This window comes from Notechis scutatus, chromosome 2, assembly GCF_049901735.1.
Source record: "Notechis scutatus isolate UNSWTSFEM ecotype Mainland chromosome 2, rNotScu1.2, whole genome shotgun sequence".
NCBI lineage: Eukaryota > Metazoa > Chordata > Lepidosauria > Squamata > Elapidae > Notechis > Notechis scutatus.
This window is the reverse complement of record NC_142010.1, coordinates 54,440,447-54,463,446: the sequence shown is the minus strand read 5'-3', so window position 1 is coordinate 54,463,446 and position 23,000 is coordinate 54,440,447. Positions and strand designations below refer to the sequence as shown.

The 23,000-nt window shown below is 41.4% G+C and overlaps 1 protein-coding gene and 1 non-coding gene across 4 annotated transcripts; both read right to left on the bottom strand.

Annotated features, from left to right (window-relative positions):
• Positions 1-1,118: 1,118 nt before the first annotated feature.
• Positions 1,119-22,493, bottom strand: WNT5A (Wnt family member 5A). Of its 3 annotated transcripts, none has more exons than XM_087954772.1 (5): positions 22,389-22,493; positions 14,373-14,500; positions 13,089-13,354; positions 8,975-9,267; positions 1,119-4,231 (listed from the first exon to the last, which is right to left on the bottom strand). In XM_087954772.1, the coding sequence occupies exons 2-5, from the start codon at positions 14,492-14,494 to the stop codon at positions 3,773-3,775; spliced, it is 1,140 nt and encodes a 379-aa protein (XP_087810898.1). In that variant the 5' UTR covers positions 14,495-14,500; positions 22,389-22,493; the 3' UTR covers positions 1,119-3,772. The 3 variants fall into 3 exon arrangements, with proteins under 3 accessions (XP_087810898.1, XP_026533230.1, XP_026533239.1); XM_026677445.2 differs by lacking the exon at positions 22,389-22,493 and adding an exon at positions 18,976-19,882; XM_026677454.2 differs by lacking the exon at positions 22,389-22,493 and adding an exon at positions 19,341-19,812.
• Positions 1,735-1,837, bottom strand: LOC113420005 (U6 spliceosomal RNA). The gene has a single exon (XR_003372001.1). It is a non-coding gene; the product is annotated as a U6 spliceosomal RNA (small nuclear RNA).
• Positions 22,494-23,000: the final 507 nt, after the last annotated feature.

Here is a 23,000-nt window from a genome sequence, read left to right as displayed (position 1 = left end):
TCTCTAGACCAAGGTCTGAAACATTATTGAAGGTTAAGGGCTGCCTCTGGCTTTTGAGCTGAATTACATGGTTACACGCACTTCAGAAAGTTAGGAGTGATTCAAAACTGAACTGCTGTTAAAATTAATGAACATTTAAACATTTTTATGAAAACCCATATTGATTTTTTTCTTGTACAACTTTCAAAGTTACAACCGGGTGAGGCTCTTTCCAACTAGTTTTGGGAGGAAGAAAGGTTCTCAATTATATGTTGGAGCACTAGGACAATTATATACTTGTTTTTATCTTATCAGCCACAGTGCTAGCTTTTTAAAGAGGCCCTTCCATAGAGGTGAAATAACTCACAATGACAGCAAGGTTTTAATTGCATCAAGGCTACATCAACTTTTTTGACCCTACCCCCATGGACTCCTCTGCTTAAAGCGTTAGCAATGCTCCTAGTTAATTAAGGAAACATGCAATGGGGCACTAGTGGATACCCTTGATTTTAAAGCAGAATGCATTATCACCCTTTTTATATTTTATATTATGGCTGTTATGTGGGTGTGGCCTTCCTACTAACAAAATGGCTAGCAACAGCACCTATCACAAATCAGAAACACCCATTTATTTGAAACATGTATGTTTTCCATATGAGTAAAGGGTATTAGTGACAAAACATGTCACATTGCAAACACAGTTTCTTTCATGCTTCCAAGTGAAGCTACAATGAAAATATTAAAGAATAAAAATTGGTTAGGGATGATCTCTGGTATCCCTGGCTTAAGTCATTCATCAATTATTTTCTACCTGTAAGACCTATGAGGAATGAAAACATCTTCTCAGGGGCGTTCAGTATTCTCAATATTCCTCTAGAACTTAATTGCAACTTCAACATTCCATAAGGAATCTCTATACTTGTTATACTGATAAAGAATCCACCTGAGAACATTGTCTGTTTTACAATAAAACTCTCAGCCCAACCCATCTCACAGGGTTGTTGTCGGAAAAATAGGAGGAGCATTAAAAGTAAGTTTGCTGCCTTGATTTATTTATAAAAATAGCACAGGCAGAATAAAAATAATAAAAGTGCTTTTTTTTAAAAAAAAATACCTCTCCTGAAATAATTAAAATCATCTCCCAATATATAACCAAAATTTTATTTTATAGTCTATCTTCCAATATGGCATAAGCCTTTAAAAAAAACCCCAATGAAATATACAAATCACACGAGACAAAATTATGTACATTAAATGTACAGAACAAAGAGGAGAACATAGTAGATTTACATAGTATCTGAAGAATAAAGTGGAGTATTTTACATTAAATAGCATTTTAATAGCTAGGATCATTTGACCTCTCTGCTCATAGGCAGAAGTCATGATAAAGGATAAGTGTTCAACATAATTTTAAAATGTGGTTTTTGTATAATAAAAACCAAAAGTGACATATTCAAGGAACTAGTGCTTTATTCATTTATGAAAGTTATTGTTGCCATTGGTTTGCAAATACTAGGAACCATGGAAGTAAATATTTCCTTGCACAATAAATTAAGAGCAATCATCATTGTAAAAGCTGATAATCATGATGGCATTAATGAGAAAGCTCACAGCCTGTGAGAAATGAAACTTCTGGTATGTTAATGAAAGGTGGAAGTCTGGCATCAATTCCAATCTGCTTATATTTATTGGGGTTGATGAATTTGGGTGAGGTTTTGGAAGCTGAAGAATGCATTAAATTTGTGTCAAGGGAAAAAAGATTCTCTTCTTATATGAAAACTGGCATGTTATCCCTGTACAAGGGGCCATGCTAATTTTCTCTGTATTGTTCCAATTCTAGTAAATGTCTTGCCAAAACATGCTTCAACAGCAAATGTACTAAAATTGAAACAATACAGAGATTTACTATGGCTTCTGAGCCTGTCTAATATGCTAGTTCACCACAGAATTTATTTATTTATTTTAAAAAAGGAGAAGGTATAATTTGTCTAAGAATACTTTGAGCTTGTTTCCATTACTAGCAACAATGATTTGCAATAAATCTGTTTCAGCTCATCCCAACGTAAGTGCTGGGACATTAAGGACAGTCTAGTGTGGGACATTAGGTGGAGAACCAGGCTGAACAAGGCTGTTCTAAACCACACATCAAACTTTCTGGAATTCTGAGCTCAAGTGCACAACCAACAATTCAGATCATGCCAAATCTTTCACTTTCACCAAGTTGAAAAATCCAATACTTTCTGAAAGGAAAAAGAGAAAGTTAAATTGTGACCGACTTGCCTTTCAACAATTTTCAAGCCCCAGAAAAAGGAAGGCCAGCGTCCAACCCAAATAAAGCCCCTTAAGTGAATTGACAGTGTTTTTTAAAATGGGGGAGGATAATAATATGCTTAGTCTAAACAAAGAAACTTTCTGGTAACTTGAACAGACTGTATGTTCTTTTTTTTCTTAAAGAAATCATTGGTTTGTAGTTTGTACTGACAACATATATGTATGAGAAAAGGTTTGAGATACTAGACACCAACAGACCAGAGTTTTCCCATATACAAGTAACTGCTCAAATATAGTCTGAGCAGTTTGTGCATAGCCATTATATTTTTAAAGCATTGTGCATTAAAACAAACAAAGGTAGCACAGGATGATGAAGAGGATATTGCTTGCCACGCTGCCCATTTTTATCAAGCTGCTGTACAGGACAGCCAAGAGTTCTCAATTCCACAATGCTATCAGCCAACTTCCATTTCTGAAAAGAAACGAACTACTACCCATAGCACTTTAAAAATAAAGAATCATGTTTTTGTAATGCACAATACAGAATCAGTTTCCAGCATTATTTAGCGCACACACTTCAGGAAATCCCAAAGTTAACTCATTAATATTATTTAAACTAAGGCAGAAGGCTGTCTAAACATGCATGAGACGTGCTTATTTTACTGCAACTTGCAGTATTCCAAATATTGCTTTGATCTACAATGAGTAAAGTCAGGCTTTCTTCCTTTTGATTTTGTTCGTAATTTTTAAGAAATGGTATTTGCTAATTCAAATACTGTATCTTCTGAGAAATGCATTATGTGAATGATGGTGAAAGAACTACGTGTTTCCTTCCTAGCATCTTTACATGCACAGGCCTCACTCAGTGCATGTTCATATGTAAGCCAAGAATGAAAAAAAACCTCTCAATTTAATGGATTTTTTGAAGTTACCTAGCAGCACAACTGTAGTTTAGGGACCTTATGCTTTTACCCATCCCTGCAGGTGGTTAGGCAAATAAGTTTGAAGAACGTTGTGCTAAAATTTTACAGATAAACTAATCATTATCATTAGAACATTTTTATTTTTATTGTTTTTTGATCACTAACCTTATGAACAAAAGCCATGTCCATATTTTTTTATATTACCAAGTCCAGCCATGCTCTGATCTAAAAAGCATGTGACACAAATACCTCATCTACTGCATTTATACCATGTTTCTTGTGACTGTTTTGGGATAGAATGGATATCCTTTTAAGCTATCCTATTTTCATTGCTATTGTTAAATCTTAATCCCAATTATGCAAATAAATATTCTGTCACTTCTCCCCCCCCCCCCAATTATTGCAAAAAATATATATATATATAAAACTATGCACAATCAGAGCTGGATGTAACAAGATTTCCCCATCATTTCTCTTTGCAAAAGATTTAACATATAAACAAGGGAAGCAACCCATTGGGCACTATAAATAAGAACTGAGATCATTTAAGGCAACCAACCCTGCTGGTGGACTGGAAGAGATTGTCCCACCCCACCCACTTATTTGCAGACAAATTGGTCCACAATCTCTGTGCATTTCTTGCATTTCACGTAGCAGCACCAATGGAACTTGCAATGGCAGCGTTCTGTCTGCACGGTCTTGAACTGGTCATAGCCCCGGCCGCAGCACATAAGTTCACAGCCATCCATGCCTTCTGAAGTCTTATTGCAGAGTCGCCCCTGGGTGCCCAGAGACCCAGTGCTCTCGTTGCGCACGCAGTAATCAGGACTAGGGTCAATGTACACCAGGTCATAAATAGTTGGTGCATTGAAGCGGCTGTTCACCTGAACCAGTTTGCCACGGAGATTGAGCTTCATAGCGGCAGCACTGTCGTATTTTTCCTTCAGAGCATCGCCCACCTTGCGAAAGTCAGCCAACTGCAGCCAACAGGTCTTTAAGCTGCATGATCCAGACACACCGTGGCATTTGCAGGCTACATCTGCCAAGTTATACACTGTCTGTAGGAGTCAGAAGAAGAAAAATGAGTCCTATTGTCCCAAAATATAAACGGATGTAAAATAAACTAAACAATTACTTTTGTATGCCCTACCAATTATTGGGGAAACAACTGCAAATGGTAGCATCTCCTCACCTGGCACCTGTCTATTCTACTTTCCAGAATGCCTACCTGCTTTGAAATTTCCTGTTAGCCTGCTGCTAAGTAACAATTTTTATTTTTATTTTATTTATTCAATTTCTGTAGCAGCCCATCTCTACCAAGTGACTATGGGAAGCTTACAATTCCAAAACTATAAAACAGTTAAAACAATTTAAAACAATAAAAGTTAAAACATCCAGAAAACATTTGGAGAGCTGATTAAAACTTCTTTTACCTTGTTTTATCAGGGTTTTTTTTTTTTTTACAAAAACTCCCCCATTCTTAGCTGTTGGTTGTCACATCATACCCAATATAATAAGAGTTTTTGACAGGTTTGTCTGACAATATATTTTATCTTCTTTTTATTTATAGGAGGGGTGTTAAACTCGAGTGTCACGGTGTGATGTCACATGACATATTGCAACTTTCCCCCCATTCGCTAAACCAGGCTTGGGTGTGGCCAGCACATGACACATCCGGCCCATAGGCTACAGTTTGACAACCCTGATTTATAGCCCCATTTATCATTTTTGTATAAAAATAATGGAGGGAAAAGGTACAGAAAATATACAAGTCTAAGTTACTATGAGCTGTACCCCCATATTCAGCAAGAAATACTCCTTCACAGAAGATAATCCTTCACAGCATTATCAGTTACAAAAATTTTCATTTTAGAAAATTCCTTTAGCAGCAATGTTGACAGTAAAATACTAAAAATCAGGCTAAAAATTGCTGAAATATAAAGAGATATAGGTCCTGATGAACTGATACATAAATCTGATTATTTTGCTATCTTCCCAACCTTCTATGACATGATATTGCTACCTCACAAATTTCACTAAAAATAAATTCATGAAAAGGCAATTGTAGACAGCAATTGTATGCAGTTTGTGTTGTTCGATTTGCTAAGTTGTGTCCGATACTTTGCAACATCATGTACCATAGTATGGCACTGTCTCTGAGTCTGCCCAAACTCATGCTCACAGTGTCAATAATACCTAACCATCTTACTGTCCCCTTCTCCTTTTGCCTTCAATATTTCCCAATATTAGGGTATTTTCAAATAAGTCCTTTATTTTATTTATTTATTTATTTAGTCGAGCATGTATTAGATAACTGATATAAGTGTAAACATGATTGTTAATACATGAAATGGCTAAGAATAAAAGGGAACATTAGGACAGGGACGGTAGGCACATTGGTGCACCTATGCACGTCCCTTAAAGACCTCTTAGGAAAGGGGTGAGGTCAATAGTAGACAGTTTAAGGTTCAAGTTTTTGAGGTTTTGTGAAGAAACCACAGTGTCAGGTAGAGTATTCCAGGCATTGACCACTCTGTTGCTGAAGTCGTATTTCCTGCAATCGAGTCTGGTGCGGTTTACCTTGAGTTTGTATCTATTGTGTGCTCTTGTATTGTTATGGTTGAAGCTAAAGTATTCATTGATAGGTAGGACATTGCAATATATAATTTTATGTACTACACTTAGATCGGACAGAAGGCAGCGTAGTGCTAAGTTGTCTTAGCCTAAGATTTCAAGTCTGGTGGCATAAGGTATTCTGTTACAAGTAGAGGACTCTTCTGGTGAAATATCTCTGGACTCTCTCAATTGTGTTAATGTCAGATATGCAATGTGAGTTCCAGACAGATGAGCTGCTTCTCTCATTCTTCTTATTATTATTTGGTGGCCAAAGAATGTATGCAGTAGTTCATTGCATCAATTGAATGATTTCCCATCTCTCTGGAGGTTTTCCTTCTTGGCCTTTTTGATTAGCATTGAAAATATGGAAAATCACTAACTCACAAATTGTGCATGCAAACTGGAACTTTTTTAAAATTTGTAAATGATCCCAGAAAGCAACAACACTGGAATAAATAATCATGGTCATCTGTTTATATCATCTCCAACTTGTCTGCAAACGATTCACCATAGGCTGATGGCCAGGATCAAAGAATACTCCATCCTATGCTACAAAATTAAACTAAGCTGGCAGGATCAGAAAGTATGAGAAAGTGCTAGCAAAGTTGATGGACCCACTTACACCTGTGGATATTAATGAGCTTAAATCACCATGGAAAACTTGTGGTAGTTCAAGGATATTATGTAAGTTTGAAGATTGTTTTCTACTTCCTTGGTATGTTGGATGGGACAGAAGAAAAAAAGGATGCCAGGCATTATTAGAGGCCATAAAAAAGGAATGGAACAAACTTCTGTTCAATCTTGAGATGTGCAACCTGATCACACTTTTCCAATCAATACACTTCTGTGGCTGCTGAAATGCCACAAATGTGGCATTACACAAATTATGCCAGTCTAAAGCCTCATATGCTTATACCTGGTCCAAGCATACATAGACCTCCAATTCTAGTATAATAATATATCTGTTTTATCTCAGTTCTACTATATAACTGCATGAAGCAACTTTCTGGATATTCAATTTTTTCCCCAGTAGGTTAACCTAGCATAAATAGCTTTCTCTCTTTCAACAATGGCTATCCAGCTGTTAAATCCTTAGAATTCCATCTGATTTTATTTGAACCACAAATGGTAACTTAGCTATCTAATATTGGCTGATTTCAAAAATGCTGAGAAGAATGAGACCTGGTTTTGATGAGAGACTATCCAAAAAATCCAAGGCTGTTAGAATTAGGCAATGGCAAACTATTTCCATACATATAGTCAACAGGAGTTGAACTTGATTTGAGGGCATCTTTGCCTTTATTTTATTATTATTGGAAATGTGTCTGAGCAATTATGTTTCAGTTGCAGATTTTGTTTTTCTTCTCTTTTTCCACTCCCTGATTTGCAACAATCAAACAATGCAGCAATAACAGAAAATGAGCAGGATTGCAAGCCACTATCCATGGCTGATAAATAGGTAATTATCCTCAAGCGAGCACAAGCACAAGCTCATTCCTTGCATACTAACTGGATGTCTTCTATCTGCACCACTGCCAAGATAACAAGGTATCCAGTCCCTCCCTTCTCTATTCAATTTGAAGTTGCTTGGTGTTGCTCAGCAATCTGCAGATTTGGTTAACACAGTGATGTCAACTCTCCCAATAACAAAAAGAAAGACCAGTAGAAAGAAAGTAATCAACTTTGGCAGGTAACATTTCAAGAAGGGAAACTGGAAATAACTGAACCTGTGAAGATTTCCAGCAAAAATAAAACTTACAAGTGGTATATACAAGTTGATTTTACCTACTTCCTTTAGACTGAGGGGAAATATCCATGATACTTAACCAGTCTGTTGACTGGCTTATTGATAGTAGAATTGCATCAGATTTTTCTTTTCAACTCCCCATTTTCATACTGGAAAGATGTGCTGCTCCTAGAGCACATTTTCCATTCCAGTTCAGCATCTCCCTCCCACACTAGTCTCTCCATGCACAGCCAAGTGACTCCATCCAAAAGAGAAAACCCCAGAACACCTCTGGGTGGGGGACAAGCCGACACCGCAATATCCTCTTTATAAAGTCTTGGCAAGGAGACCTTGATAATTTACCCTGTATAAATAGACATGAGTCAGTGTTGACACAGCCCCAAAAATCCTGGGGTCTGACACATTAGGTAGATGCTGAATGCCATTTCCACCCAGCGTTAAAAAGCGGGGAGTTCAAACCCTGCCAAATGGCAAGGCAGGAAGGCAGCTCAAAAGGGGTGGTAGCAGGGAACCACTCAAAGCCGACACAGGCAACTGTGAAAAGTCATTTTTCTTCTCTCTAGTAGCAAGTTGGCCTTCCCAAGGCTTTCAGATGCCTTCTTGTCACATTGAAATATTATTAATTTTCAATTATCATTCATCTTAATTCACCTTGAAACACAAGTGTAAACTCTCTAGCCGACTTCTCCTGGCACCGTCAGTTGTAGGAAAAATAATTATTTTGGCTCCTTCCTCTTCAGGGCAATAAAATGAAGTTTACACTCATTCGTTTAAAAGATTTGGAGATTAAAAAAGCCATAAAAACCAACTTCCACCACAGAAAAGCCTGTTCTCTAATAATACAGAGAGGGTGGCACTTTTTTTTTCACAGCCTTATAAGGAAGACTGAAAATAGCCCCACACAAGAACATTTCACTCTAGTAAATATGCTTCTTCTTTCATCCCTTCCAAAGAAAACTGAATGGGTAGGAAATATAAGCTAATAAAACTCTATTCTGCAGAAAATTTACTGTGACTTGCACAATTTTACCAGAAGAATCTGGGAGGGGAAAAAGTATAATTTCAGCTCCATATACAGGAAGGAAATCAAGCATTAGCTGTTGCAATGCCTCTCAGATTGAAAAAACCTGGGTTGTTGTTGTTTTTTAATTTAAAATGGGCCATTTGTCTTTATCTAAATTGAGGCATCCTGCCTAGTCTACCTCCAGTAGTAGTGGTATTAATAAAGATTATAATAATCATTTTTGCACTTATTCATCAGGTCTGTTCAAGTAAACAAATTCAAAAACAAGACAGCTTATGGAAAACAAACGAACAACAATGTGTGAATAGGAATTAATGAAAAGTCAGCCTTTCTGTAAATAACGCAGCAACATAAAGGTTTACAATATTAGTTAAGAGCAAATAGATGAAAAGAATCCCCTTTTGAGCTACTTACTCTTCTTCCTGCCTCATTGTTATGTATGTTCATCAAAATTCTAGCGCTCTCGTAAGATCCTTTCTGATAGATCCGCTCTCGCTCACGGGCATCCACAAATTCCTTGGCAAAACGGTAGCCATAATCAACGTTATCTCCACAGCCCCCCCACAGCCAGTCCCGAGGTAGATCTTTTGGCCGGGCAGCCCTACTGCAGCCACAGGAAGAGAGCTCTCCCTCTCGGCAGGCCCGGCTCATGGCATTCACCACGCCAGCAGCACTGACAGCATAGGTAAAAGCAGTTTCCCGGCTGCCTGCAAAAAAAAAAAAAAGAAGAAGAAGAAAAAGAAGCTGCTTAGTGCATTGGAGACCGGGATTCATGTATTTATTTGTCAAAGAAGAAGATATATTACTTTTACAATGGAACAACTTTCCCCAATGGATTAATGTACTTTTGAAAAATAGGGTATATCAAGTGAATGTTAAGTATAATATTTGACCAAACTTGTTGGTATTGGATAAAGTTCCAATTTTAAAAAAACAAACTATGGGAAAATCCTCTTGACTTTTTCCAAAATTCACCCTTTTTGAGGCATCTGATAAACTAACAACCATTTTATACTGGAAAAGAAGGTTCTGATCTAATAATGAGGTTCACAAAGTGATCAAGAAATGGTTGAGGTGTTTTCTAGAAATATACTCTATACAAACTGTCCTGTGCGAAAAATGTAAAGAGTTTAAGGGATGCTTTTAAAGTAAATAAGAGATCCAGGCTACTCAAACGGGCTAGTTATTTGAATAGCCTGAATGAAAATTCATTGGTTAATAGGTTACTCAAATCCATAGAGGTTTAATAAAATTGGCAAGTCCCGTGGTGATTTCTTCCAATTTTAGTCATATTGGGCAACTGTATATAGCTTTTTAAAATTGTAACTAAGGGGACTGTCACAAAAGATAAAACATGGCCTTATGCAATGATTTGAATGTCAATCCTTTACAATGCTATGTCCTAAGTTCTAAAATCCTCTTATTCCAGATTTTTTCAAATAAAAGACAGAATTAGTTTAAAAGTATATAGCTACATTTTTAAAAGCCAAATTATTGTATTTAAAACAAAAGGTTTAAAATTATATTATCCCAAAGAAGTTTGCGCCAGTCAGGAACCTATTCCAAATAAGTAGTATGTATAAGTAGTAGTATTAATTTTTGTAGTATGCTAAAATCTGATTTATTTTTAATATGCCTATATGAATAATAGAGAAGCCCTATGATTTTTACACTAGCATGGTTCAGATTAAGTTCATAAACACTTTACTTCCTTTCGCATACGTACGGCGATTATATACATTTTAGTAGCATTTAGGTTTTATGTCTCTCCCCCAAAGTATATTTTAAGAGAAAATTTTCATCTGTGGCATGGGGAAAAAATGCGGAGATGGTATACTTTAAAAAAAACAACAGATGGAATAAATTTATTTGTGGCATGTTTAAGACAAATATCATCAACTTTGACAATATTAGAAGTCTCTCTGCCAGCAACAGTGTTGGTTTGTTTAGAAGTTTTCTATCCTGTGCTAAGCATAAACATGATACCTTTACATCAGAAAAAGATGATATGTTAATCTTTGTCCATTTCAAACAGAAAAATCCTTTCCTCCATACATGTAATTTTGAAAGTCTTCAGAAGAAGTAAGAGAATTTGCTTACATGGCTCAAAAGTTAGTTTAAAATGTAATCTTACTCAGAGTTTAGCTTTTTAAATAGCACTGATTTAGTGGTTTTCATGATTTAAGTGAATACCAAGTACAGAACTTTTTTTTAATCATATCCTTTTATTCAAGCTATATTGATTTCGAAGAGCATTCTCAGCTCCCAACTTGAAGACCGCTATTCAACTTTTGGAGATCAAGTCATAGACAAAATTTTCAGAAAATGTTTAGTTTGTTATCATTTACTGTTTGATCTAGCCAGGACGAAAATACCCAAATATTAAACAGCCAACTTTCCAGAATTGTTCAGAAAATAAATACTTATGCCAGCAGTAATGTATGCTGATTCATATCTCACTGCATTTAATGCCAAAGCTTGTGCTATTTCCCAAATAAAAATCATAACTGTAAGAGATATTCTACCTTAAGAGTCAGCTCTTAAAGCAACAACACCAATATGCTTCATCAATATCTGATTTGTTCATTTCAGCAATGAAGATATCAATCAAATCATAAGACTTTTACTCTTTACTTAAATTTAGATGAAGAAATTGTACAACCTTGTAGTATTTTAATTCACTACACAAAATCTTTCAAGTATTCTTTCAAGTCAAATCGGCTAAGGATTTCTCACAAAAATTCTGAGAAACATAAAGAAATAGAGCCAATAGGCTCTTTATAACAAAAACACTCATTGTAGCTGGATTTATAGAAATGTAGAACAGTGTTTAAGCAAGAAACAGGTGTCTGGATAAAGAGAAACAACCTATTTATAATTCACTTAAAGTAGGCTGAAATATGAAATGACAAATTTCTCACTGCTTTGGAGAAATTTCTCACACTTCTTGTTCTCAGTAACGTTTTCATGATCTAGAAAGTTGGATGCACATAACCTAATTTGTAATTAACCTAAACAGGCTATCACCATTTTAAATCAAATGAAATAGATGCAGATATTATGAGCAGGAATCAAAGGCCTAAAACTAAAATGGGAACTAGTTCAAACACTGATGGTTGCAAACTTTGTATAAAGAGATTGTGTTAACTCAGACATTATAAAACCAATCTTCAAGTCTGGGATACATACATCTATGCTAATATCTGAAACAATTTCGGGCTTTTAGCACTCCATATCTATGGAATACATCCTACTCAAGGCAGAATACTAACAATTAACAATTTTATTCTAAGCCTCCCTCAACAGCAATTATAATGCAAAAACTGCAGGAGAATATTTAAGTCTTCAAAAGGCAAATGTTTCCACTTACTTCATAAAAAAGGGCATGGAAAAGGTTTGAGATTTTGTAAAGATTATTTTACATAAAATTAACTTTTAGAGTAAATGTGACTTAACAGCACCCTTTCAAGCAAAGCAGAAGCCTACTCAATTCTTAAATGAAGTTATTTTTAATCTAATTTTAAAGTCATTCCAATCCTTTCCTATCCTGTTTCAAAAAGAGGAATGTAAAATTAGATTTAGATCTCAGTATTCCGAAATGATATTATATACAAGCTGTGAGTTAAACAGGGGAAGGGCTAGACCGGAGATACAGACTTAGATATTCAGATGTCATTACTGCAAGCGGATAAGGGGAGAAAACCGCAATCCATCAGTCAACCAACAGCAATCTATAATGATGCTGTGCTGAGCCCATCAAATTCAATGGGAATATCAGAGATAAGACCTCTTTAAAGCATAAAATGGAATTCTGCTGGTATAAGCTCATCAGCAAAAAAACATATCAAGAAGAAATTGACAAAAGATATACTTTTACTAAAGAGATATTTTATGAACAATAACAATTACGTAAGTATATGTATCATGTATGTATCTATGGATGCATATACATGCAGACACACTTCGCCTTATTCAAAGTATTCTGCAAACACCAACATAATTCACGTCATAGCTTAAATTTCTTTAATGAAAATTAACTTGTTTTCAGAAAGCTATAATCCTGAACTTTTCCCATGTTCCTTTAAACATAATGAGATTTCAATATTGGTATATTGGTACAAGCTGGGCTGAGAAAGTATGTATTAAAATAACAGTCCAGAATAGACTTGATATAATGGTATGAAAAATTAAGGTGATTAATCTAAAGGCAAAACTCAACCGTTACATGTTTTTGATAGGAAAATGATCCTAGGCCAGCCAAATGCCACTATCTGCTTCCAATTTCCTGTTCTAAAAACAGGCCTATTTTTGCGATGGGATGAGAACTTCAGTATTATTATTCATTTTTCTACATAATCGTCAGTCTCATAATGGCTGCTTGCTCACCAAAAGGGTTTTGATTTTTTTGCCAAAGGCATTTTAATGTTTCCATTCTTGATTAACTTCAGTGTCACATAAAGAACCGGGCAAAGTTTTCTAGCACAATGCATACAGAAATGCTTCATGTAGATTCTAAAGTACTTCCTACCTATCTGCATGACTCTGCCAAAGACAGAGTTATTATCCACAGTACTACAATTCCATCTTCTATGGCGGAACTGATACTGGCATTCTTTGATCCCTGTCTTTGCACCCTCTCCAATATATTGCATGTGATCCTGGTACAAATGGCAGAGTTTCTTTTGTCCTTGAGACAGCCCTGCCAATTGGCTACAGAGAGGTTGGGCTCCAATTATATACACCTCTGGCATCTGGACAGGGTTCATAGGATTCATGTGGTTCATACCTAGAGACCTGTAAAAGGAGAAGAGCTATATTAATAAGAGACAGTTCAAATACAGTAACTGAATGCACATGCAGATATCCTAATCCCAATCCTAAACAGATTTACTTGGAAGTAAGGTTCAGTGAGGTTCTAGGCATAGTGGCTGAAGTGGAAAGAAAGATTTGTTGAATATTTGAAATATTAAAGTAAAACCACATGCATGAAGCTAGGAAGACAAAAATCAAGTTATGCATTTATCTAAATACATTTGCCCCCTTAAGTTTTAAATTATTGCGCTCTTCCTACTTTTTTGAGAACTTATTAAACACACACATACACACACTGAAGGCATTTAAATACTAACCTACCATATATTTTTAAAAACCCTGTAGTACCTAAAACATATTGAAGATCAATAAAATTAACAAGTAACACAAAATATATAGTTTATATGTAAAATAGTAAATATACCTGAAGTAGACAATTTCTAGGCATCATGAAATAAATGCCTTAATTTAACATCCACAACTAACAACTTCAACAAAATATTTATTAACTCAACTGTGTGCTTTAATGGTAAATGCCTGTTAATCAGACAGCAGAACTGTTTCCAGAAGTTAAATTCCATTAAGATCAATAGGGCTTACCCCTATATGTATACTGAATCTATAGCCTTATAGTCGTTCACACAAAAAAAAAAAAACAGTTATAAAACCCATTATTTTGAAGTAACTCCCATGATTCACTTTTGTGTATGTGTGTTTATGTTGCAAACTCAATACTCTCATTTCAACTTTACATTTTATTTAGTTTCTACTATACAGTTGGTTCCATAGAGAATTCAAATTATTACATATATGTGGTAGAGTTCACTGAAGGAACAGAATGAAAAAAAAAATTTAGGGATTCATAAATCAAGTAATTACATTTTCCAGGAACTTTCTGGGCCTTCCTTCTTTATATTAGCTGGAAACTGAAGACAGACATACCTTATATTGTGTGTGTGGGGGGATTAGAAAGTGATAAAAATATAATTAAAAAGCTTACCACCAAGAGCTGGCTTCTATCATGATTTGGAGAAGCGAAGAGAAGATGGTCAGACCCAACAAAAAGTACTTGGAAGTCATTGCCCCTGTCCACAAAGATCCACTTTGCATTATTGCTCCCATGGACTTCTGTAGGGGAGGGAAGAGGAAAGAGACTGATTTGACTGTTATGGTGTGGCTCAGACCGTTTCAAAAGTGAACAAAGTCCAGCCTGAAAGGGGGGGGGGGAATTCTCTGCAAAGCTGCAGCGGCCCTTCTCCCCAATGAGTTCTTACAGTGCAATGGCCACGCCACTGCCTGCTGCTCCAAGTGCATTAATCCGCCCAACTGTCCCACTGTTGGATCTTAGTGTTTGACTAACTCTCAAAGCAGCCCAGATACTGAAGGGAAAGCTGAGCGGCACCCAGCCCATGGTCCTCCCTCTCTTCCTCCTCCTCCTCCTTCCAGACTCCAGCAGACAAGACCTTGGCTTTGGGGCACAATCCAGCCCTGTTGCAGCTAGCTATGTGTTGCTGGGTTTTCACAGCTAGCTACCCTGTCAGGAGAAGCAGGTGGGCTGAGATAGGGAAGAGATTAAACAGCCACGCACATGCACACACCCCACCCCACACTAACACTACACAGGATTTGCCAGACCACCAACCCTTCAGAACTCCAAAAGGGGAACAAAGGTATCGCAGGGCAAGCAAAGGCCTATCATTTTGGGACAGAATCGAGATTTTTCCTTCTCAAGTGATTTCTGGAGTGATGGGGTAGAAGAAATTGGGTTCAAGGGTTGCGACAAGCCTTCTCAATGGAAGGAGAGGAGCTCTCCCCATTCTGCATCATTGGCGGGAACAGGAGACAAGTTAATAAACAATTTAGTAACCCCTTTTAAAGAAATGTCACGAATGCTTCTATCCAGATGTTCATGATTCGTTCGCGGCCAGAAGTGACTCTCTTTCGATTTCAGGGGTAGCCTTGGCGCACCTTAAACCATTTACTCCCGTACCAAATAGAGCCAGCCCGGATTTGAGAACCGGGCAGCTTCAGAGCGGCTCCCCGATGAACCAGAAAGCTTCCGGAACCATCGCAGACCGCCACGGGGTGATTCGCCCGAGAAGGGCGGGTGTGTCCTTCACGCGCAACCCCGGGCCTCTTCGCGCGCAAACGCCACGAATTAGTCGGAGGGAGCAGAGCAGGAAACTTTCGATCTGCGCGCTCGCTCGCAACCTAGGCATGACTGCGTTGGGAAGGCTCCTTCCGCGACGAGAAGCCTAAGGAGGAGCTCCAAAGGATTTCAGGCACGCCAGGCGGTTTGAAGACAGAAAAAAAGATAACCTTTCAACGGGCATTTCCATTTGTAAGTTTTTAAAAACAAGACAGCAGTACAATCCCGTGTTGCTTCTCTGCACTCCCGTGCCAACGGGCATAGATGTTTCAACCTAGTCTGTATGGTTGCAGTATTAATCGCCCTGACCAGAACATAATTCCACTCACCACTCAATCTTAACCGCGTCTACTCAGAAGCCCATTTTGCGGATTTCCAATAGGGTTGCCCTTAACTACCACTCAAGAGATTGGGGAGGTAATTCAGCTGAAGGTACAGAGTGCTCCGGCAAGGAAGAAGGCGGGGTCGCGCTTGCAAATCGCCCTCCGGGTTTGACTTGCAAAAACTCTTGGGGAAGTTTGGTTTTTTCCTCTGGGAATCCGCCCGCTCGTAATTGCTCGGCGGGCTCTTCCATTCTCCTCGGCCTCGTGCTGGGTAAAAAGGAAAATGACTTTCCAGACGAGCGGGGCCAGAACGGCTTCTTCAAGCTTCAAGAAGCGGGGAAATGGAGCTGGCCCGCGAGTCACATTTCAACATGCTTGAACTCTCGCCGACGGGAGACTTGGCACCGGGAATACTCCCGAAGGACTTCATCTGGCCTATTCCGAGCCCCTTCCAGCTTGCCCTCGCGCCGCTTTGTTTTGGTTCAATCCCACGGAAAACAAGGCGCGGCCGCGGCCCGCTAAGCGGTCTCCCCAAATGCACAGAATTCTCCCACAGAAGGCTGGAAGAATTTGGGGGGATCGGCCGGAGAGGCCGCGCGTCTAATGATTTATTTCTCCATCAGACTGATGCGCAAAGAGTTCGTTCGTTCCCATAAAAGCCGTCCACGCTCCAGCACGAGGGGAGGGAAAAGGGGGCCGGGAGAGACCGCGAAAGCCACTGCAGCCGTCCCTAGTCGAAGGCGAACAGCGTGCGGACAAACCCGAAGATGGAAAAGAAGGAAGGCTCCGTTAAGCCCCATCGGGGCGTTTCAATCGCTTCCCCTACCCGTCCGGCCTAAGCTTCCCGTGTGGCCTTGGGCCCGTTCCCTCCGTGTCTCGTGTGATCTTTCGCTGTGGGTGTACATTCTGTGCAGCTGAGGATTTCAGGCCGCAGTTTCGGCTCGCCCCTCGAGAGCTGTGCAAGGTGCAATTTGATGATGCTAATCGAAGAATAAACCACCCGCGAGGAAGTTGAATCTGGGGGTCACAGCCGTCTGGATCAAGGGCGGAACAATTTGCCGAGGTTTATTACTAAAACGAGGAGGGTCAAACAAGGGCTTTTTTGGGGGGAAAGGGGGTAAAATGCCAATGGAGCAAAAAGGCCAGACCACGGATGGTCTAGTGGAGCTGCTTTTTCTAATGCAAACTCTCCGATTGCACGATTTTGCTGGCACCGGGGGAAACCTTATTAACGACATCCTGCGTCCTTCACTGAATGCTCGGAATATATATTTCATGCAAACTCCGTTAGCGGAATCCAAACTGTTACTGCATTTTATATTCAAAAACCCTTTTCTGCTCAAAAATAAGCAGAAGGGCCCCCCCACAGGTTGTAGAGACAGGAGCATAACTTTAAATACCTTATGAACAGAAGTCAAGTCGCCTGCCTGCCTAAAGGTCCGTCGGGTTGCTCTAAGGAGGCATTCTCCTCCTTCCCCGATAGAGGGCAATCGCAACCGCGAAACGTTAGGTCCCAGACGAAAGCCTTGTCGCCTTCCTCTCGGCGTTTGGTGACATTCATTACTTTTGAGTTTATTCTGCGCATCCCAGCGCAGAGCAGAAAGGACTCAGAGGCGAGGCCCCTCCCCCCCTCATCCCATTCCGGACGGGGCACCCGAGGAAAAAGCACCGCGCTAAAGCAGATCCCTTCACTCATTCGGGACGGAACCGTTTTCTGTATCTGCAGAGGGTCCGTATTAAAGACGGCTTCTTGCAGCCGATCGTCTTTGGGACACTAACGAAGATCAACTTTTTTAATACGTTTTCCCCGCTCTTCAACGGAGCGCGTCAGCCTCCGGGCTTCTTCGTTTGCGACTTTGTCTTTTTTTAAAAATGAAAGGGGTCTGGAAAGTCCGTTAGTGCATCTGGTTTTATGGCCGCTGGTTTTAATGCTCAGTCCTACTGGGGTTAAGTAGGTATATAGCCCTTTCTAATCCGGTGGGTTGCAAAACGCTGCTGCAAAAAGGCCGGCTCGGATTTTGGGAGCCGATACCTGCCAACCCACCAATTGTTCCGCAGGTTTAGTGGGGATACAGAAAAGGGGCAAAAAGCGTCCCAAAGTTTGATTTACAAATAGCTTCCAGGTTTTCAACAAAGAGAGCAAGTCGAACGCCGCAAACCAGGCGGTGGTCTCAAGCGCCTGTTTCAGCTCAACCCACGATTAACCCAAACGCAAGAAAATCACTGGGACTTTCTTGTCGGTTTATGCAATTTGCCTACCCCACCCGCCGAGAAAGAAGCTGAACTTTCCTGGCTGAAGCTGAACTTTCACTGACCCCACTGACTGTAACTAATTTAGCATACAATTGACAATTAAAAACAAACACACCACTACTTTTTTTGAACACGGAACATTTGGAGCATCAAAGGGCCTGGGGGAGCGGGTGGAGACAAAACCCTTCCATCCTCCCTCGCGAGTAAAAGCCGGACCCTTTACAGATGCAAAGTGACAACGTGCAGAACCCGAGAACAAAAACTGAGGGATCGAGATGGAGGAGGAGAAAGTCATCCAGGGATTTTTTTTTTCCCCACTGGCCAGCAGCCAAAACCCTTTAAAGGTACAGGCCTGCTGCCATTACTCCGTTTCTTCAACCCGCACGAGTTAAAGTGGCAGGAGCTGTTGTCCTTTTAAAACCCACTGGGATAGGCGAGAGAAAAAAAGCATGTAGATTTAGCGAGGAATTAAAAGAGTTTCCCGAGGAAATCGACCACTCACTCCAAAAGCCAGGGGCGACTAAGCAGAAACCTTTTGAAACAGGAGGTTTCTGAGAAAAGTAAAAGTTTCGATTGGGGCGCGTCCATAACTGGGAGTTAATATTACGGGAGCAATAGAGGGAAATAAGTTTACCCTTTCTCATAAGCCCCACCATAAACCTAATATTTTGAAGGGGGGGGGAGGATCAAGTAGCTCTGGTTAAGTTCTTTTTCAAGAAGGAAAAAAAAAGGTTTTTTTTTTTCGTCTCAGATTTTCCTGACTCAAAACTGGGATAGTTGGGGGGGGGGGGAACCCCAACCATCGCTCCCCCTCTTCCCCGTGTCTAGAGCAAGCGGGTTGCAAGCACACACCCCTCTCATTTCCAAGTGCTACTCACCTCCATTGTGGGGAGGAGGGGGAGGGAGGAAGAGACGACGACCGAGGGGGCCAGAAGAGAATCAGGCAACCGTCTAGCTTAGCAGCCAAGTAATCCAATCGAGGAAGCCCAAAACCCAACTTCTCGTAATCTCCGACGACGACAAACGACAGGGTTGTTCTGCCCGAGGGGGCCGCTCCAACGTTGGAGCGAAGAAGCCTCCTTCGCAAGGTCCATCCGCGACCGAACCGGGACAAATCGCAGCGTCTCAAGCTTCAGATCAACCCAGCCAGGTAGCGCTGCCACGGCGCCGCCGCCGCCTCCCGCGCGAGGCTCGACGCCTCCCGAACACGCCTTGCAGATTTCCTTCCCCGCCGTCTACCTACCCGCTGCCACGGGTGCCCGGCACCGGCAAGCTTTGCCCCAGCGGAGTCCCTCCATTGCGAGAGAGCGAGCGAGAGACGGGCAAGGGAAAGGCGAACTCCTCCGGCATCAAAGAGCAGGGCGGCGGGGAGGGTGGCGGCGGCGGTGGTGGAGGCTGCGGCAGCTGCTCCGGTCCATGTTCCGCGGCGGCGCAAAAAAAAGAAAAGGGGTGGGTGGGAAGTGTCGCTCTCCCTCGCCCTTCCCTCACAGTCCCGACTTCATTCTGTGCCGCACGGGCACAAGGCGGCTCCTTCGCTTGTTCTCCGCACTAGTTGCTGCGCGGCCGAGGCGGGCGCGCTTCTGTTCCCCTCGCCTGGCGCGAAGTGCGAGAAAACTTGCAAAGGCGACGGTGTCTGCAGGGAAAGAACCGGGAGGGGAGGGGGGAGGAGGAGGAGGAGGCGGCGGCGAAGGAAGAGCTCGCGGAGACGCGCGTGCGCCGTGCGTCAACCTATTGCAACCCAGAGCGAGCTTTTAAGCTGCACCTCAGGCGGCAGCCTCTGGACTCAGCGCCGAGCTGCTGGCTGGTTGGGATAACGCGACAGCGCCAATGCCAGCCAGCCAGCCAGCCAGCGGAGAGGGCGGCATTCTTGGAATTTACACCCGCGTGAAAGGACGACGTTAATCTGGAATTGCTCATCGCCCCGACATCTGTTCATTGTTTTCCACGCCGTTGAGTGGGGAGGTGGGGGTGGAGTCGGGTTTGTACTTAGTTAGACTAAGCCTGGGAAGAGTCGAGTTCGAATCTTTCGCTCGGCCTTGGTGTTCACTTGAGTGCTCTCGGCCAAGTCTGCCTTACTCAAACTATTGTTGGGAGAGGAAACTGTCTTGACCTTCTTAAAAAAAATAATAGGAATGAAACTCTCCTGCCCCCCCCGCCCCCCACCCACCCCCCAAGCACCGGCCAATCTTCAGGTGCTACACTTTTTACTCTCCGTTGTCCTTAATAGGGATTACCACGGCTCGGTTACCGTCAGCACAAATTTATTTTAGTGCCGGAAATCACTGTATTCAATTTTAATTCCTTAATTTTTTTTAATTATTTTTTTTGGAGAACATCGTTTGATTTAGAACCCGTTTTACCACGTAAACTAGCAGTAGTTGTAACTTCTGTTATGTGCAAGGTTTTCAAGAGGGAGAGATAGCCAGCTTGCAACGTGGCTATCGGGTTTTGATTTCGGTGAAAGGCAAAAAGGTGGCTTTCTCTAAAACTGAGATTTGCACGAGATACCAATCTTAGGTCAGGGTAGACCAGCTGTGTAGACTAGTCTATTCCTGTGCATGTTTACTCAGGCTGGCAATGGCTCAATAGGCTTTATTCCCAAATAAAGGAGTGTGCATAAGATTTCAACCCTACAGGCAAAATTGGAGTTTAGTGTATGGGCTCAGCTCCATCACGGTGTCATTAATGCCAAAACTTAGCGCTGCAACGCACGGAATTAATAAAACAACCCTCTGCGCATGATCAGAGGGGCTTTATCTCAATATATAACTATAGCTGTGATGAATACAGAGGCATGACGTTTGCAGTTTTAAGTTTAGAGCTTAATCCTGTTCTGCGCACAATCAAATGGACGGGGCTGGCCGGGAGCTTCACGTGGCTATCTCCGATCTAATAATACTGTAGTTGGGATACTGAACTGACGAACGGCTCCGAATAGTCAGCCTCCAAACATTTAAACGTGCACAAATGGATGCCCACTGCCTCTTATGAGCGGGCAAAGGAAATGACAAGCTACAGCGGATCAAAGGCTCTACACATTGTATTCCTACAAGGGGGAATATCTCTAGACAACTCGCAAAGAAAACCCAACGCAGGAATGCAAACTTTTCAATAACTCATTCCCCGTATTTAGCCCCCCTTTTAGTTGCTGGGGATCAGTCAGTCAGGTTCCATTAGGTAGCTCGACCCATTAATAGCGCATCAACGTGTCCAAGTTTAAAAACGGCTGCTGAATAATATGATTGCTTTATAATTAGTCAGGCATCAAATGTTATTCAAGGCACCTACCCAGATGACGCCTGTCCCATTCTGCCAGAAATGATACTACTCTGTTGCACAGAGAGAAGAAAAACTTTGTGAAGCCTCTCGAGAAACCTGTCAATTTCTCCCGATTTTAGAGCGACGGTAAACATATCTAACTCGCTAATCAATCTTTAACTCCATGCAGAGCGCTCGGTCCTAAACATGTATGTGCTCCGAGCCTCCGAGATACAAGAAAGTCTAAACCTCCGTCATTTATTTTGTTCATACATTCCTAACTTGATGTCTTCTCAGTGAATTGGGATTCCCGGAATCAGCTGAAAAAAAAGTGGGATTTACACTGTAATCCCAAAACATCTGGAAAAATACTAGATTGGAAAATGCATCATAATCCAAACAGCGTTCGGAGAACGGCCAATAGCAAGGTTGGAAATTTATAGAATTGCAGACATTGCTGGTCAACGGCGAGAAACGTTGGGAATGATAGTTTAGTAACATCGGATTGTTCCCCCCTCCCCATCCTACTGGCTCATATCAATAATACAGTATTTTCTTACTGACGGGGGTATTGGACGTTATCTCAGGCTACGGGGAGCAGCTGGGTTTTTTTTTGAAAAAAAAAAATAATCTTAAATTAAATAATTAAAGTAATATCTTTTAGCCGCTCATTCTAAAAGTCCTTTAAAGGAGGGAGAGCAGGAAAGAAATATTAGAACGGGATTAATTTAGCAAATGAGGGTATGGAGGGAATCGCTTATTCAAAGCATTACTTCGACACCTATCCATACTGCTTGCATAGGGGGGGGGGGGATCTTTCGTACGGCGCGAATCCATCAAGGTTAGCTTAGCGGGCTGCGCTCCTAAACACACTCGCGATGAAGTCAAGTTGCAAGTCCCAGCCTTGAACTCCCTTGGGCCTGCGGAGCCAAAGTGCCGGAGAGCTTATTCCCCGCCGCCACCCGGGTTCTCTCTTGCCTGAGCTGGAGATCCCCTTTGCCGCCTGGCAGTATTTATTTCAATTCAAACTTACTTCGATTTCAGCGTGCAGTCCCCTCCCCCATGTCTTACTCGATCTTCCTTCTCCGAGTCCAGCGAAAAAGAGCGAGTGAGCCTGCGAAGATCGCTCTTGGCAGAGGCGGCCGATGCAGGACCCGGGCAGTTGTGCGGGGGAGGGAAGGGGAGGGGAGGGGAGGGGGGCGAGGAGGAGATTTTCCTCCCCTTCGGGCAGGGATGCCTGCCGGCTGGCAGGGGCTGCTCGCCTGCTCAAACTCAGCGGGCTTCCGTTGTCAATTAGGCAGAATTGTTGACGGAGGATCTGGACGCTGGATCCTTTTGTCCTCCTCGACCTTCACTAAGGCTCTCCCAAAGTCATTGCCAGCTCTTTCTCCCACTTGGTGCCAGCAGCTCAGAGGGAAAAGGACCAACAGGCCTTGAGAGCACAATCTGTTTTGAGTCTCGGGGAATCCAATCCATCTGGATCCTGCTCTTCAACCCTGCCAAAACGGGAATTAGGGAGAACTATCTCCTTCCCCAGCCAGATGCTCTTCAAAGGTTGGATTCCAACTCCCATCCTCCCCAAACTATGGCCATGCTGTTCAAGAAGGGGGTTATTGTCCCCTAATGTTGTCTGGATTACTGCGGC

Bases quoted from the DNA above. Each gene is read 5' to 3' on its own strand.
- WNT5A (XM_026677445.2), bottom strand. The intron at 13,355-14,372 runs GTAAGCTTTTTA...CTCCTTTTACAG, and splicing joins ATAGAAGCCAGCTCTTGGTG to GTCTCTAGGTATGAACCACA. The intron at 9,268-13,088 runs GTAGGAAGTACT...TTTTTTTTGCAG, and splicing joins TGGCAGAGTCATGCAGATAG to GCAGCCGGGAAACTGCTTTT.